Source organism: Hemibagrus wyckioides, linkage group LG01, assembly GCF_019097595.1.
Source record: "Hemibagrus wyckioides isolate EC202008001 linkage group LG01, SWU_Hwy_1.0, whole genome shotgun sequence".
Classification (NCBI taxonomy): domain Eukaryota; kingdom Metazoa; phylum Chordata; class Actinopteri; order Siluriformes; family Bagridae; genus Hemibagrus; species Hemibagrus wyckioides.
In genome coordinates this window covers 19,293,743-19,309,477 of record NC_080710.1, presented here as the reverse complement: position 1 = coordinate 19,309,477, position 15,735 = coordinate 19,293,743, and the positions used below count along the sequence as shown (strand labels likewise).

General features: G+C 38.6%; 1 protein-coding gene across 9 annotated transcripts in view; it reads right to left on the bottom strand.

Annotated features, from left to right (window-relative positions):
- The window catches only part of ptprub (protein tyrosine phosphatase receptor type Ub), a 190,264-nt gene that overhangs the window by 50,265 nt on the left and 124,264 nt on the right, over positions 1–15,735 (bottom strand). For all 9 annotated transcript variants that reach the window (XM_058387584.1, XM_058387605.1, XM_058387628.1 and 6 more), the window contains exons 8-12: positions 11,795–12,118; positions 9,646–9,755; positions 4,883–5,084; positions 1,966–2,068; positions 1,572–1,845 (exon numbers count right to left, since the gene is read on the bottom strand). In XM_058387584.1, coding sequence (XP_058243567.1) covers positions 1,572–1,845; positions 1,966–2,068; positions 4,883–5,084; positions 9,646–9,755; positions 11,795–12,118 — 1,013 coding nt within the window. The remainder of the gene's footprint in view (positions 1–1,571; positions 1,846–1,965; positions 2,069–4,882; positions 5,085–9,645; positions 9,756–11,794; positions 12,119–15,735) is intronic.

The window sequence follows — 15,735 nt, the reverse complement described above, 5'->3', positions numbered from 1 at the left end:
AGATCAACTGCACCTGTGCCCAATTATGCCGACACAGTGGTCCATGCCCAAGAGCTGGGATGCTCTAAAGATGCAGAATGTCCACCGGGGGATGTATTTTGGTTAAATACAGCCTGAACAATAGAAGCCTGGCATGACACAGCTTATGCGTGAAAGCCAGTTCTAACCATGAGCTTTTAATGTTACATAAACTTGTGTGCATGTGCGAATGAAGAGAGGATAAGAAATGCTGTAGAGTAATGCTGTTGTAATTCTGAGCTTATCACAGATTTACTGACTGTGGGAATTTTATAGCATTCTCTCTTCCATACTATAAAGTCTATAAAGTCTGCCCTTACACACCAGGGGTTGTATGCATCCGACTCCCAAGAGTGATGAGACATGAAAAAAGATTAGTATCCATTTTTCATGTCTTGGTAAATATGACAAAATGCACAGGAGGGGATCTGATCTGACATCAACAACTCTGCATCTCAGAGACTTGAAATATAGAAGTGCTGATCTGAGCATGTGCATGAATTATGGTGTATTAAAAAAAAAACATTCTTTGACATACTGGAGACCTATTAAGTAATTAAGGACAGACTCTTGAACTTTAACATGCCCTCAATAACAAATGGCACACCACATGAAAATTAATTTATAAAAAGAAAAACACATGCACTAATTAAGACTCAAACATACAGGAACATTAGCTAATTTTCCATTTTCTAGTCGACAACATGACAACCAAGTATTCTCTCTACTTCTCCATCCTCCTCACTGTGTGGGGGAACAGTATGCTCATAAGCTCTGGCATATTTCCAACTGATTCATATACAGCATGTAAAACATTTTTTGTTATTTTTTTTTTTGTTTTGTTGTGCTTGATGCCATTTTAACAGATTTTGCATTTTTACATCCATAATACGTTTATACCTATATATTGGTTTGTGCAGCTCAACATCCATCTCTGTTTTTGTGTTGAAATGTATTTGTGTATTTCAGTCAGTAATGGATGACTGAGTAAGAGATTTTTACATGTGTGCAACCAGATATTTATGGATCTGTGGATGTATTTATATCCACAGAAACAGGGTATGGTTAAAGGCAAAAACAGTGCTTAATAGTTACTAAGAGCAAATAATGAAAAAAAAAATGTTATAAATGATATATGATATATTTGTGTTTGTTCAGAATATTCAATCATTTTGCCACACATACCTTTACAATTATTCAAAAAGTAATTCTAATGAGAATAAATAATTTAATACACAATTCCTACTATTGCTTAAGTGGAACATTTTAATTATTGTGTGTATTGTGTGTATATTATACAATCTGTATCTGTACATAGGTGTTGTTGTTTGCATTCAACTACAAAGATGAACAATGTTCCTTCATTTGCAGTTGCTAGTAAATTTTTCTACATAAACATATAGATGAAGCTATTCATCAAAGTCAGCTGAAGCTTTTGGGCTGTGTATATAGTTGAAATTTGAAAATAATGATAAATAATGTTGATAAAGCTAACTTCTATTGTTTATTTTAAAAATAACGCCAAGAAAATGACACAGGGGCTGCTCACTCACCCCTCGGAAGTTGCTCATGGCCTGGAAGTAGATGAGGTAGTTTTTCCTGGGGTCTAGTGGGCTGTTCCAGTAGCCATTGTAGGTGTGGTTGTCCCCTACAGTAAAGGGTGTGGCCTCAGCCAGGCTGCTGGGGGGCAGTTCAGCTGAGCAGTAGTGTGGAGCGCCACGTGCCTGCGCCTCACCGTGAGAGGTGGGAACGGGAAAACATTCCTGCATTCCCAACTCTCTCTTCAACTTCCGCCCACTCTCCTCCTCCACAACTACCTGATATGTACTGAGGAGCAGAACACAGTGAGTCATCAGTATTAATATATTTAATATCCATACAAATTTCATACCAACAAAATTGTATTATTTGTATCTGTAAATCACGAAGCAGTGATGTCAAACGCACCTGACCGGAGCACCGCGGCCTTGGGCGGGACGCAGCAACACGGTAATAGTGTTCTCTGTCTCACTCAGTGGACCTGGCATGTCTCCATAGTCAAAGGTAGGTGCTTCATATACAGAGAGAGAAGAAGAAGAAAATAAAAAAAAAATGAGATATTAAAAGAACATGAGTCACAGCTCATTTGTCATGTAGTTGGTGTATTTTATTTTTTGTTTTTACCTAAACATGTCATACTGGTGAATCATGAATCATGCTGTAGAAAGTTAGCAGAGATAGTGATAATAGACTACACCTATACTTAACTCTATCCATAATATCTAGCTATAAAACAACACTTTCTACCTTCTTTATTACTTTGACTTTCCTCTGCAAAAATGGCCCTACTGATTGTCTAGGATACAAGGTGCATTTAAAAGGCACAAAGTGCCAGGAAATTTGAGGCTTTGGCCTGAACAGAGTAGGTGAGAGAAGGGGAGGAAAAGCAAACAATTACTGAGAAATCAATGATTATGGTATTAAAAGGGATGCTGGTAAAATCACAGTGCATGCAGGGTTCAATTAAAGTGAGGTCTCTAATAGCCTTGACTCATTCAACACGTCAGCGTTCATTCAGTTGTACAATTACAGGCACTAATGAATACACACATACAGTAGTTGCTAGAAATTTACAAAGGACACAGAGAACACAGAATATAGATGTAGAGCTCTGGGAAAACTCTTCAAATAGTTGAAATTTTCGTGTTATTATGTAATCTAAAAATGTCTCATGACATCTTAAAATTTTATAACCTGAAATTGGTGTATTATTTGTATTTAAGCCTTTTAAAGTTTGTTTAAAAAAACTGAGAAATTGCTTTTAAAGACTTTATTTTAATTTCACTGAAAGATGCACCACCTGCCACTACATTTACATACCACTTTGCTGCCAACTTTTAAGAATTATACGTTTACAATGAGAAAATTGATATCAGCATTATCCACATCAATCTCTGTCTCATCGTGTCAAGTCCATCACAGCTTTTACACATAAGGCTGACTGTTGTGCTTTTACTCCACTGATCACTGTTTGTGCACTGATGAGGAAATAATCACTGATAAGTCAGATCTGTTCTGTTGACATATTTATTGTTATTAAAATCTGTTCATTAGGTCATTCAGGCAGCATTCCTCTGTGTTTTGAGGAGCATTCTGGGCAGTTTGACAGCTGGTGTCTGATTATAATCTGAAGGGATTTTACTGTGACACCTACCATGTCTGAGATAGCTGTTTTTACCACCATTTGTGTTTATAAGAAATTGCATTCTTATGACAAATGATCTTAGAAGACACCCAAGGTTATAAAGTAGCCTAAATAAAAACATCTCTGTTTTTAGTAAAAAAAAAGAAAAAGTGTTGCAACAAAGTTTGAAGGACACAATGATCTAGAATACCTTCGTATGCTGTAGCATTGCCTTCCTCAAACATTTACAGCATTTGCCAGATGCCCTTAACAAGAGAGACTTACATTTATCTCATTTATATAACTGAGCTGTTGAGGGTTAAGAGCTTTGCTCAGGGGCCCCCAGCAGTGGCAGTGTAATGGTTCTGGGAATTTGAATTCACAACCTCCTGATCAGTAGTCCAACACCATAACCACTGAGCTACCACTGCCTCAAACTGTATCACTGCCTCCCCAAATCTGTTGCAACTGATTCCCTTCACTGAACCTAACTGTGCTGTGCCCAAACATGTTCTTGCATGATAAGGTCGGCAATGCTAGAGTGGCTAAAATGTCGGACTACCGATCAGAAAGTTGTGAACTCAAATCCCAGCACTCCCAAGCTACCACTGCTGGACCGTTAAACAAAGCCCATAACTCATTAACAATGACATTGCTCTGGAAAGGAATGTCTGACAATTGCCATAAACATAACAATGTCCATAAAGACATGGTTTGCTGACATTGGTGAGGAAGAATCTGTGTGACCTTTACAGAGCCCTGACCTCAACCCCAGGCTAGGCCTCACCACCCTACAACAGTACCTGACCCCACAAGCTTTCTTGTGGCAAAAAGGGCAAATCTACAAAGCCACACTGCAAAATCTATTAGAAAGCCTTCACAGAAGACTGGAGGTTGTTATAGAAGCAAAGGGGTGCAAGCTCCATATTAATGCCCATGTTTTTAGAATAGGATGTTCACTAAGCACATGTGATTTTGATGGTCAGGGGCACATAAAAATGAGGTAAATTTCAGAAGGCTGAAACATCTTATCTTCTTGTATTATTTTTTCTGTCTGTTTATGAATTTTTACCATAAAATTCATAATTAAACTACCTGAGAATCTTCACACTAATATATTTCACAACACACTCTAAACATTTCCATATGGCTTTCTACACACAGAAGTGAGGCATATTTTTATGAGTAAAGAATAAGAAATGGTGATGGGACTGTAGTCATGCCCAGCTGTTTGCAGCATACGGTGCTGTTCAGTGTGTTAGTGTGTGAAGCTCCTAGGTGTTGAAGAGATGGCAGGGTGTCAGTGTGTCAGTGCTTTTGAGCACAGAGAAAATGTTGCCGAAGGTGCTGTTCAGTTTGGAGCAGCTGAAGAGACTTTGCTCAGCTGACATGCATATATACAGCAATACCAGTGTGACATTGCATCTACTCACTTGTGTATACACACACGTATGAACACACACAATGCACAAAAACACCAAACAAACACACACTGTTTCATCCTTTTTTTTTCCATACACAAGATTTTTTTTTATTCTTTCACATCACGTGTCTCTTTCTTTAGATAATTAATTGCCTTTAAGCATCAAATAAGTGACTGAATTTTTTTACAGCTCATGTATTACAATGCAGAGCTGACTTAATTCATGCCAAGGCATGCATGTTCACACACACACACACACACACACATTTAATTCATACCTGAGATGTTGGTTGTGATCTCGGTGAGAGCTGTCTGGCCAAAACCTTTGGCAGTTCGCGCCCGTACTGAGATGAGGTAAGTCGTGCCTGGATGTAGGTTTGAGAACATGTGGTATGTTTCATTCCTCAGCTTGGACACAGTACGCCGTGGACCTGGCACATTGATGCCGGGGTCAGAGGATTCAATGCTCTGGTAGCTAATCTGAAACAACAAACATCACAGACGCTTGAATGACACACACTATGTAAATGTGCAATCACTAATCAGTACTGAGAACTATTTGCAAATCTTTTGCAGTGTCAGCTCTTCCCATGCATCTCTTTACTGTTATGTGTTTCATCTAATTACTAGCAACACTGATAGACGTGCTCTCGGAATTACACTGGACCAATTGTAGAAGAGGAATGAGGCTATGTGATGATTCGCATTTTGGGTTTTTGCTTGTGTTGGTTATTACCTACGTGTAGAGCATATAGTACATAGATAAACTGAATACCGTAGACTCGTACATAAGAACTGCTACTGTAATCCTACATTCTGTCCTGTGCTTATTCCTGGACTCATATTCACACTGAACATCATTTCAAATATACTTTTTGATGTCATAGTTTATAGTTATGGAGGAGGAATCATTTATAATCCCTCTATCCGGTGTCACCTAGAAGACAAACGATTTGAAGGATTTTTGTCATATATATCTATATGTGACAATGTTTATTGTTCCAAATTGTTTCAAATTACACTAATACAAAAGTACTTCAGTAGCTCACAATCTATAGCAAGCACTACTGCTTACCATGCAGCATTCCTCTCCATCATCAGTATTAGCTACATTACCTTTCACTGAACTTTCTATTCTATCCGCATGTCCTGGTTTCAAACATAGACAACTTAATTAGTTAGTTAATTATTTACAACATTCAGTGATTCACAGAGATCCGTTCAGAGATCACGGGGTTAACAACCATAGCTTTACAGATAACACAGTTCTATATCTTTACTCCTAAACAACTCAGGTGCAATAATGTCCTTCTACTTGATTGAACAATGTAAATGAGCATAAACCTGACATTCTGGCTAGAAAACTAATGGAACCTACAAACACACAGATGTTGGTTTTGATGTAGAAGGCTGAACATTTTCTTAATAATGTCACAAAGGCTGCCTTTTATCAACCTGACACTTTGTGGTACTGAGACACTGACCCCTACATTTATCACTGGCAGACATGATTACTCTAATGCTTTTTCTTCTGGTGAAATCTAACGGATAGCTTGTGGCTGGTGCAGAATGCTATAGCTAATATTTGGACATGAATACTATCACTTTTGCTTGTCATGTGTATTAACTACGTTTATATTTCAGAAACAATTTAAATCTACTTTAAATAGTACATTTAAATAGTAAAAAAAAACAGTTTCACATTTTTTTCTTATTAAATATATTATATGGCCAAGATACTCTCTACACCTGACTTTTTTTTACCCAAACTGTTGCCACAATGTTGGAAGCAAACATTTGTACAGAATGGCTTTGTATTTCCATTCACAGCAACTAAATGGCACAGCACAAACCTGTTCCAGCATGACAATACCCCTGTACACAAAGCAAACTCCATCAAGACACTGAGTGGCAAAGCAGGAGTGCAAAACTCAAGGGGCCTGACCTCAACCCCAGTGAGCACCTTTTGGATGAACTGGAATTGTTGTTGCACCTCAATAATATAAACAAACATTATATTCAACAATTTTTTTGTTTGTTCCATATTCTAGCCTATATCATATTGTTATTTTAGGTTCAAAACACACTTTTGAAATAAAAATGATTTATTTCTGTATTTATATCATTTAGTTTTACATTATTGTTACTATTATTATTATTATTATTATTATTACAATTCATGCTAACAATGCAAGACCGGTTTTGATAGATATTGCTATTCCCAATCATCACCTCTTTGATTGAGACCAAGGGCTTGTGAAGATTAGTGCAGAGAGCCACATAATACCTCGCCTGATAAGTGTGGGCAGAGGATTTCAAGATGCTCAATGCCTCCACATGCAGCCTCTTTTGTCATTCCTATATAGACGGTATAGATGATAGCAGTGGGAGGACCTGCCATCTCTGAGAGCCCGCACTTCCGCTCAATGGGGATCTGAGAAAAGTGGTCGATGCCGTAATCTGAGAGCAATAAGAAAGGATTTCTCCTAGTGCAATATAAAGCTCTGCCCCCTCTCTTTTCTATCTTTCTTTCACTTGCACGTCCTCGCCTCGCTAGAGGAAATCACAAAAAAAAAATCACAAAAAATTTGACCCTGTCTCCACTTTATATGTCAAGCCACAAATCCCACTTAATAAACCCCTTAAGATGACATTGAGAGATGCTAAGTGTAGCAGACCTGAGAACGAAAAAGGTGCAGTAACCAAGGCAAAGAAAGTCCAAGTGACATAATTGGTGAAACTGCAAAGAGCGACAGACACCTGAAGGAAGAGGTGAAATTCAACAGAAAGAGGTGACTAGCAAACTTCTGTCAACTTCATCTGTGCCATAAACACTTAAAATTCACTGAGATGAGCAGCTGGCAGAGGCAGAGCTGAGGCAGCACTGTTGCAGTTGTGGAAACAGATTGAGAGAGCTACATAACTGAGAGGAGGCAAGAGGGGTGATACTGGTGCAGCTGCTGCGATCATATTGAGGGCGGAAAAATCCTGGAACAGAGGAGCAGGGGGGCAGATGCTGGCTGCAGGAGACCACAACTGGCTGCTCAACTAGAGACTACACTAAAATCTGCAAAAGTTAAAGTATAATCATGTGGGATATGTGTTCCTGCTCCTCCTGTATTTTATAACATCTGCTACATAACTGCCAGACCCTCTCACTGAATTTCTGAAAACAGTTTTGAGCTCAGGGAATCCTAAATATTGATTTGTTTGTTTTTGTTTCGTTAATTCCATATTTATTGATTGATTTTCTCTGATATGGATCTATTGATATTCTCTGACAATAGCAAGGGTTATATTAATTTGCTAGCTTTACTACGCTATCATTTTTACAGTAGCATCTTATACACAGACACTAGGACTTTTGTAGAAAACACTCTACACTCTATTTTATAAAATGTGTAGTACTTTTAATGGTGACATTTGCTATGAGGAGATTTATTGAGCATTTTTAAATGAAGTCTCCATATAATGTAAAAAGTAACTTGTCTCATGAACGTTCCACATCAAAAAACAGAACTACATCTTTAAAAGTATGACCAATTGTTATTTAATTAAGAAAAATTTGTAACTGTTGGCAAATTGATAAGAATAAAACACTTGGAGACATGCTGTTATAGAAAAATAAGCAACTTTTCAATAATAATCTGCTTAGTTGGGCTGCACTGCATCCAATTTTACTATAACAGCATGGTCTATTGTGCTTTATTTCTTACATAACTCCTTAATAATCTCGGAAAATAGAGAAGCACCTTTAGAATAGATAACATTCTGATGCTTACACTCAGCTTAGTTGGTACAATAGGGACCAATTAGAGAAGAGCTGCTCTTGAGACTCTAAAGCCGCAGACAGATTGCACAGCCAGGCCGCAATCACTGATTTGAAACAGACCACATCAGCAAACAGACCGTAACAACTCCAAGAGATAGCCCATTTAATAACCAAGAACAATACCATTTCGCACGGGAATATATGGCAGACATCATTTATTAAAATAGCTCACCAATCTGTCAACCTCGCTCAGAACGACCGTGGAAGAAAACGGAAGAAGACACTATGAAAGTCTATAAGATCATGAGACGTTTCTGTCCTTCAGTTGTTACAGCTATATGCTGACATGTTTTAAACTTATTGCAATGATGAATTGAGCAGCAAATGTCAGTCAGTTAGTCTGCAGAGTTCAAAATTTTTCATTTTTACTGTCTTTTCCACTACTGGTTTTTGAAATGCAATGTATTACAGTGTGAGGGATATGAATGAAGGTATGACGTGATTATTCAACTTGAGGTTGGTCGGAAAATGCCAGTACTGTCTCCAATTTCTCTGAAATGTAACCATAGATAAAAGCCCTAGAATAGAGATCAACTAAAACTGCAATGGGCTAACAAAATTGACTGATGATCCACTCCTCACTCTTAGCACTCACAACATTTCCAGGGGTGCTAAAACACATTCCCTCTGCAAAGCAGCAGGAGCCAATTCTTCAAACAAGACACAATCCCAATCAATTTTTAAATGTTTAAAAGTTTACCCGCTATTACACTTTTTACCACTTACTATATTTACTATATGAATGATCAGGAGTGTGCTTAAATATACAAAGATCGTCACGCATATGCAAAACTTGATCAATCCCATTCAATGTATAGAAATGTCCATATGCATGGTTTTACGCACAAAACTATGAGCATGCATGGGTGATAAATGAGGCCCCAGATACTGATCGATACCTAGAAAATGAAAAACGTAAATGTGTATCCTAAGAATAATGGACATTTTTCATATTGAAATGTGGGGATTCTTCTAAGAAATCAACACTTAAACTTAATTCAGAGAGCACAGTTTAGCAGCCAGTCAATCACATAGCTTAAAAAAACGTTCAGAAATGAGTGCCATTCATTTAATGTTACAACAGACTCTGAAGTACTTTACAACAAAGAGTGTAAGTGTAAGTCATTATTGTCAGATTCTCTATCTAGTAAAGGTTAATGGTACATCACTAAATAATAAGTATGTGTGACAGATACATAATGTAGATACCTCATACTGAGTAATGATACCATTAGGCTCCACGGGCTCCTCCCACTTTAGAAAGACCATGTCATCCAACGGGGTGAAGGTTAGAGACTCTGGGGCAATTCCTCCAGGAACTATGTGTTGAGAGAGAGAGAGAGAGAGAAAGAAAGAGAGAGAGAGAGAGAGAGAGAGAAAGAGAGGTGTTAGGCTCAGTATTATTAACACTAAAAACTCTTAGTGTTCATTTGCATCCATCTGGATTGACTATAACCTAGGGGTGTTCAACTGGCATTCCAGATGTGGACCCAAGAAACTCATTCAACAGACTGAACCAAGCACTAAAGAAAAAAAAAATACTTAGCAAAGCAGATACACATGTGAAAAAACACCGGCTGTTGTTCAGCAACACTAGTTTTTTAAACACAAACCAGGGTAGCATCTGCAGCAAATCATCTGTAGCCAATCACATGCATTTATATAAATTATTTAATTGAAGGCAGTTGAATGGACCAGACACTACAGCTACATGGCTAGAGTCATTAGGTCAGAACCAAGAGTTTTCACATTGTCGTATATTTTTCATTTTATTTGCCCTCTCTGGTCTGATTGTTGAACTGCTTCCATGACCTTTCTTTTTAACTAATAAACAAGGAGTTTTATTTTTTCACTAATAAACAAGGATGTAATGCTGAGAACAGTGCATTTAAAGATAACTGGACTACAAAAACAGTCTGCATTTATTCTCTGTGTCAAAGTGGTAACATGAAGCGCCACTACAACACAAAAACAGCCACTTCAAACTGTCTTATTCATAGCCATAAATAATTGTTAAGCATTAAGCTAAATATTGTTGCCATTCTCTCATTTGAGTTGAATAACCCTGTTCTAGCAGGTCTGGGTCAAAACTCTTATATTTGCTGACAGTTAATTGGCGTGATGGTGATTTGTCACACAGTCTTAGCAATAAAAGGCATTGAGCTTTAAAAGAAGAGCAGGGTTCAATGAGAAAGCAGGAAAGCAATATGTAAATCAATGAAGGGTGTCAGACCTTGGCAGAACGGAAGGGCTTTTAATCCTGTGTGGTGCAGACTCTCTCATTATTACTCTCATAGATTACTACTGACTACCAGACATCATCAGAAACATAGCAAATTAGAACAGATGCACAATTTCTATGTGCATAAAAGATATGGCCGAGACAATGTGCCTGTAACCTCAGATAAACAAACAAGCAAGAAAAAGAAAGACCAGACACTGGGCAAGGCCAGTTTACAGTGAATGGAAGCAATTATGCTTCAGAGACATGAGGCAATGTGCCACTTATGTATACAGAGCTGCCACAAATGGCAAGGGAAAGCTGGCATGACTGACACACAATGCAGCATTTACAGCTGATAACAAGGCTCTTTATTTATTTAACTCATTAACACTGGGCAAAGTGAGAGTCAGAGAGAGAGAGAGAGAGAGAGAGAGAGAGAGACAGAGAGAGAGAGAAAGAAAGAAAGAAAGAAAGAAAGAAAGAAAGAAAGAAAGAAAGAAAGAAAGAAAGAAAGAAAGAAAGAAAGAAAGAAAGAAAGAATATTGGGGTGGTGAAAATAAGTTGACCCACTCATATGGACTGAATTTATCACTTTTTCATGAGACAGGATATATAGAAGAATTGCTGATTGAAGCCTTTTTAAGCATTAAAATCTGAAGCCTCTACCTCACTTTCACATACACACTCCTACAAAATACAATGCAACACATTCACACAAATAAACACTCTTTTCCTTAATGGGAAAATTGATTGTCCTTTGTCCCTCACTCTGAGTGCTGCTGTGCCCAGTCATAATGCATGGATAAGCACAAAGTCTCTCCCTTCCACCTCCCCTGTGAGTCTCACAAGAATAATTAATATTTCACGTTTTTTTTTATGCTGACTGGTTTGGAGAGAATTGTTTTTTTTTTGTTTTACTCAGACTTTTCTCTACTTTTCTCTACTTTTCTAGACACATCCAGAGATGAATGAAGACAAGTCTGACTGCCAGCCCATCTCGTCCGCTGAAAATAAAGCTAGCCAAAACCACTGGAAACTTTAATGGAAGTGTGTGCTACGGTTACAGTATGCATGTGTAATTAATCAAAAGCCTAGCCAATCAATTCTACTACTAATTAGAGCAGCATTACTCACTGTCCTCCTCGGTCTGGAACATGACCTCTTTCCCCTCCTTCTTGCCTTCAGTGTTAGCAAGGGCAAGGCGCATGTGGATGGTGTGGTAGGGTGGCAGGTCTCGGAGGGTGAAGCGTGAGGTGTTGTGCTCCACTGCTAGGCACTCTCTAATGGTGGTGTTGTGCCCAGCTCCACCAGTACCCCCTGCTATGGCATAGCGGTAGCACAGTGAGACAGAATATGTGTAGCAGCGTGTGAGGTTAAAAGCCAGAGGTTCCCACTGCAGAGTGAGCTGCCGAGCTTGAATCTCTGAAGCCCTCAGGTCACGCAGTGCTCGCATAGGTTCTGAAAAAGACATAAAGAGGAAAAAAAGGTCAGGACATACAATTTCCAGTTTGCGCAATGTCTTTAATCTACTACTTTCATCCCAAATTACTACAAATGTACAGAGAATCTATCTATGAGCATCATCTGGTATCTTATGCATTATCTTATAGGGACACTGCTATGGCCAGACCTGCTTTCCTGTTACCAAGTGTGCAATTTATTATAAAAAGACAGGCTGTCTCTTTAGTCTTTCTCACTCTCACTATTTCCTGCCTTCATGTCACAGTGAGAATGAAGCGTCCTTTCTTATGACGACCAATTTGGCCAGTTATTGCTTCTGCCAGGTCACTCTGTCCAGCCACTTATTTTTAGAATGTCACTGCTTCTGCCAGGTTAATGCTGCCCTCATTTGGCTGTAGAGACAGAAACAGTTACTTTTTTTTCAGTCTATTTTTGCCCACACAACAGTGGATGAGGAGACAGAGAGAAAGAGAGAGAGAGAGAAATAGAGAAAAAGATACTGTCCTACTGAACACAGTCCCTGAACTGTTCCTGAATAAAAAAAAAAAAGCCAAAGATACACTGTACACCATCAATGAACACATTTGTCTTGCTCCAATATTAACACAGTCAATACATTCTGTCTAACAATATTTCACATAATGGATTGTATTCCTTTGTTCTATTAGTGGAGATGAGGCACTGACTATAGCCTTGAGAGGGGAAGCAGTTGCAGAGGCGACAGCATGAATGCACTACCATTATAAGGTTATTGCCAGAAGGTACCGTTTTTTTTTTCTTTCTTTTTTTTGTATTACAGATCTCAATCATTTTGTCTCCAACAGTTAGACATTGACTGTCCTGCATTTTCCCAGTGGTTCATATGAATTGCTTTGTATTGACTTAATTACATTCATTTCCTCATTCTTTTGTAAGCCTTGAACAAATCAGAGCAAATACGTATCAGAATCACAATCAGAATCACATAACAGGAGTAAATGCAAGTAAATAATGTTGATTGTTTTAATTAGGATTTTGACTGTTAGTTAAAAGCATTTACATGAGGTGATCTCTTTTTTTACTTGAAAACACAACCTCAGCATGTACACGGTGATCACTGAGGGTCTCAAAGTGCACTGTTGTGTCACTCCACTTTTCTTAACCTAGTTTAGAGGCTTTGTCATCCTGCCAGGTTGCACTGTGGGCACCCACTCCTTGGCATCACTCTGAAATGGGACAGAACACAGTAGGGGTAGCCAAGGGCCTCAAGCAACATACTGATAGCCCCAGGGCAGCTGGGATTCCAAATGAGTAAGAGACCGCTTTATTACTCAAGGTATTGTTGAGACATGGGGAAGCTTGGTGAGAGTCTGATCAGATGGTGCCTTGCAGGATGTAAGTGAGGATCTAGCTATCGCTGTGTGAGATTGCATGTAGTGATTTCACGATACAGAATTAATCACTAAAGTATAAAAAAAAAAAAAAAAAGGCACAACTAACCACAGTGTTGCTTTCACACAAAAAATGTGAAGACAAACCATGAAGATCCATATGCAGACTTCTGGTTATTGTCATATATTATTATGCTATGAAATTGCCATTTATATGATGAAAGAGCACAAAGAGTTTGTGTCATCATTCAGTGCAATGATGAACAATCCCATTCTAACAAAGTAATGTTGCATTATGGGGCAAAGATGCAGCATTTTCTGTTTGATCTGAGGTCTTCAGTGACCTAGCAGCCATGGCAGGAGGTCCATCTGTGAAGGGAATCTTTCTTTCCTCCCTTCTGTTACTGCTGTGAGCTTCCCACCAGGGAGAGGTAGGAAACCAGCCAGAAACAAGCCACTCATGTCATCACTTCACTTTTTTCCCCTTGTTTTAGAGGGAGGATTCGCTCCAGGGTCTCAGGAGCATCCACGAAGCTGGCAGTAAAAATTGTTAACAAGCCACTTGCAGAAGACAGACCATCTTAGCTGAACGTTCATATTTCGAGCCACACAATGAAACAAACTAATAGGCTGTCTTTGGGTGCCAGCAGGGAACATTTCACACAATTCCAATGAGATGACTGTCAGAGGTGAGACTGGACAAGAGCTAACAATGTCCCTGTATAGATACAATACAGGAGCCCATTTTGGGCAGACGGAGAGGTGCTGAAAAAGTGATTACAATTTCCAATGTGACAAAAGTCAGGGCTCATTTGGTTTATAAAGACAGATGAGTCGGTGCTAAAGTCTCCCCAGGAGAGTCCAGGAGCACTGACCACAGGAAGCACAGAAATACAAAAGGTGAAGCATCACCAATCTGGCTGAAAAAACGAATTTAGAGTTTGATTGAGTGCTTATGCTGTATAGTGTATGTGTGAAAGCAGATTTCATTTAAAGTTATGCTTTATATAGGCATCAAATCACCAAGTGCTTAAATACAGTGAATAAACTGTGGAAAGTTTACATTGGAAATTCACTGAGTCACTAGAAATGTATCAATTCCCTTTTATTTGAGTTAACTCTAACAGTGCTATGAATTAAAATTAATGAATTATTGGCATTCTGAATGTGCTGTTTGCCTGCCCTTTAGTATGCACTTTAATGTTATAAGCAAAAACTACCTAAACCCAAGACCTCTTGAGCCCACTCTCATTCTGCGGCTAATCTGGGCATTGGGTAATCTCACATGAGACCACATCGTGTGTGTGTGTGTCTGTGTGTGTGTGTGTGTGTGCGTGTTTGTACATTCACGGCATGCCAAACAAATCAAAGCTTCATGTGCTCAGTCACTGCACTGTTCCCAATCGCACTCTTCAGTCCTGCAGTTAATTATATCCTCCACTCGCTTTCAGCAGACTGCAGAATAGGAACGGGTGAGAATGCACAGAGTATGGAAAGCTTAATTTCACTAGCAATGATGTGCCTATATTGAAACTAAATGATGCCTTCAACAGTTGAGCAAATATGACAGCAGCTTTAACAGTACCAATATTCATGTGCAGCCAGGCACCACTGTGGATGTCACACAGAAATACCATTTCCAAAAGAGATTCAATTACAACTTAATGTAAAAGCAAAAAATGGACACACTATAACTGTTTTTCTTTCTCTATCACAGGCTATTTTACTTCCTTCCACTGCTTTGAGACTTTAAGGACATTTTTACACATGACCAGAATACCTGAGAGTGCACCAAAGATTGACTATGGATGCACAATTATTTATGGCATTTCTGTTGTGCATGCAATTTTTATTTATTTATTTATTTTTTTTCCAGAATGGATGTTCATTCGGTTTCATTCCCAGCATTCATTTGTTGAATAGCAGTTATTGTTGGCTGCCTGGCATGTGCTCATTGAGGAGGATCTGAGAACAATGCAACTTTATCAGATTTGTTGCTATGTAGGCTGTCCCTAGACATGTGTTTTTTTGTGATATGCTTCGTGCAAGCCTTATGCAGTATTCCCATGATAGGTTGAACCAGTCACACTATTTTAATGTTCACTCCCTGGAATGGATAGCTTTGACACATACAGTATAATACACACACACACACACACACACTATATTTCACTTGAAGAGACCACACAAGATCAGGTGGATCTGAATCAGCATTCATTCTTTCATACTCAACATCCATGCATG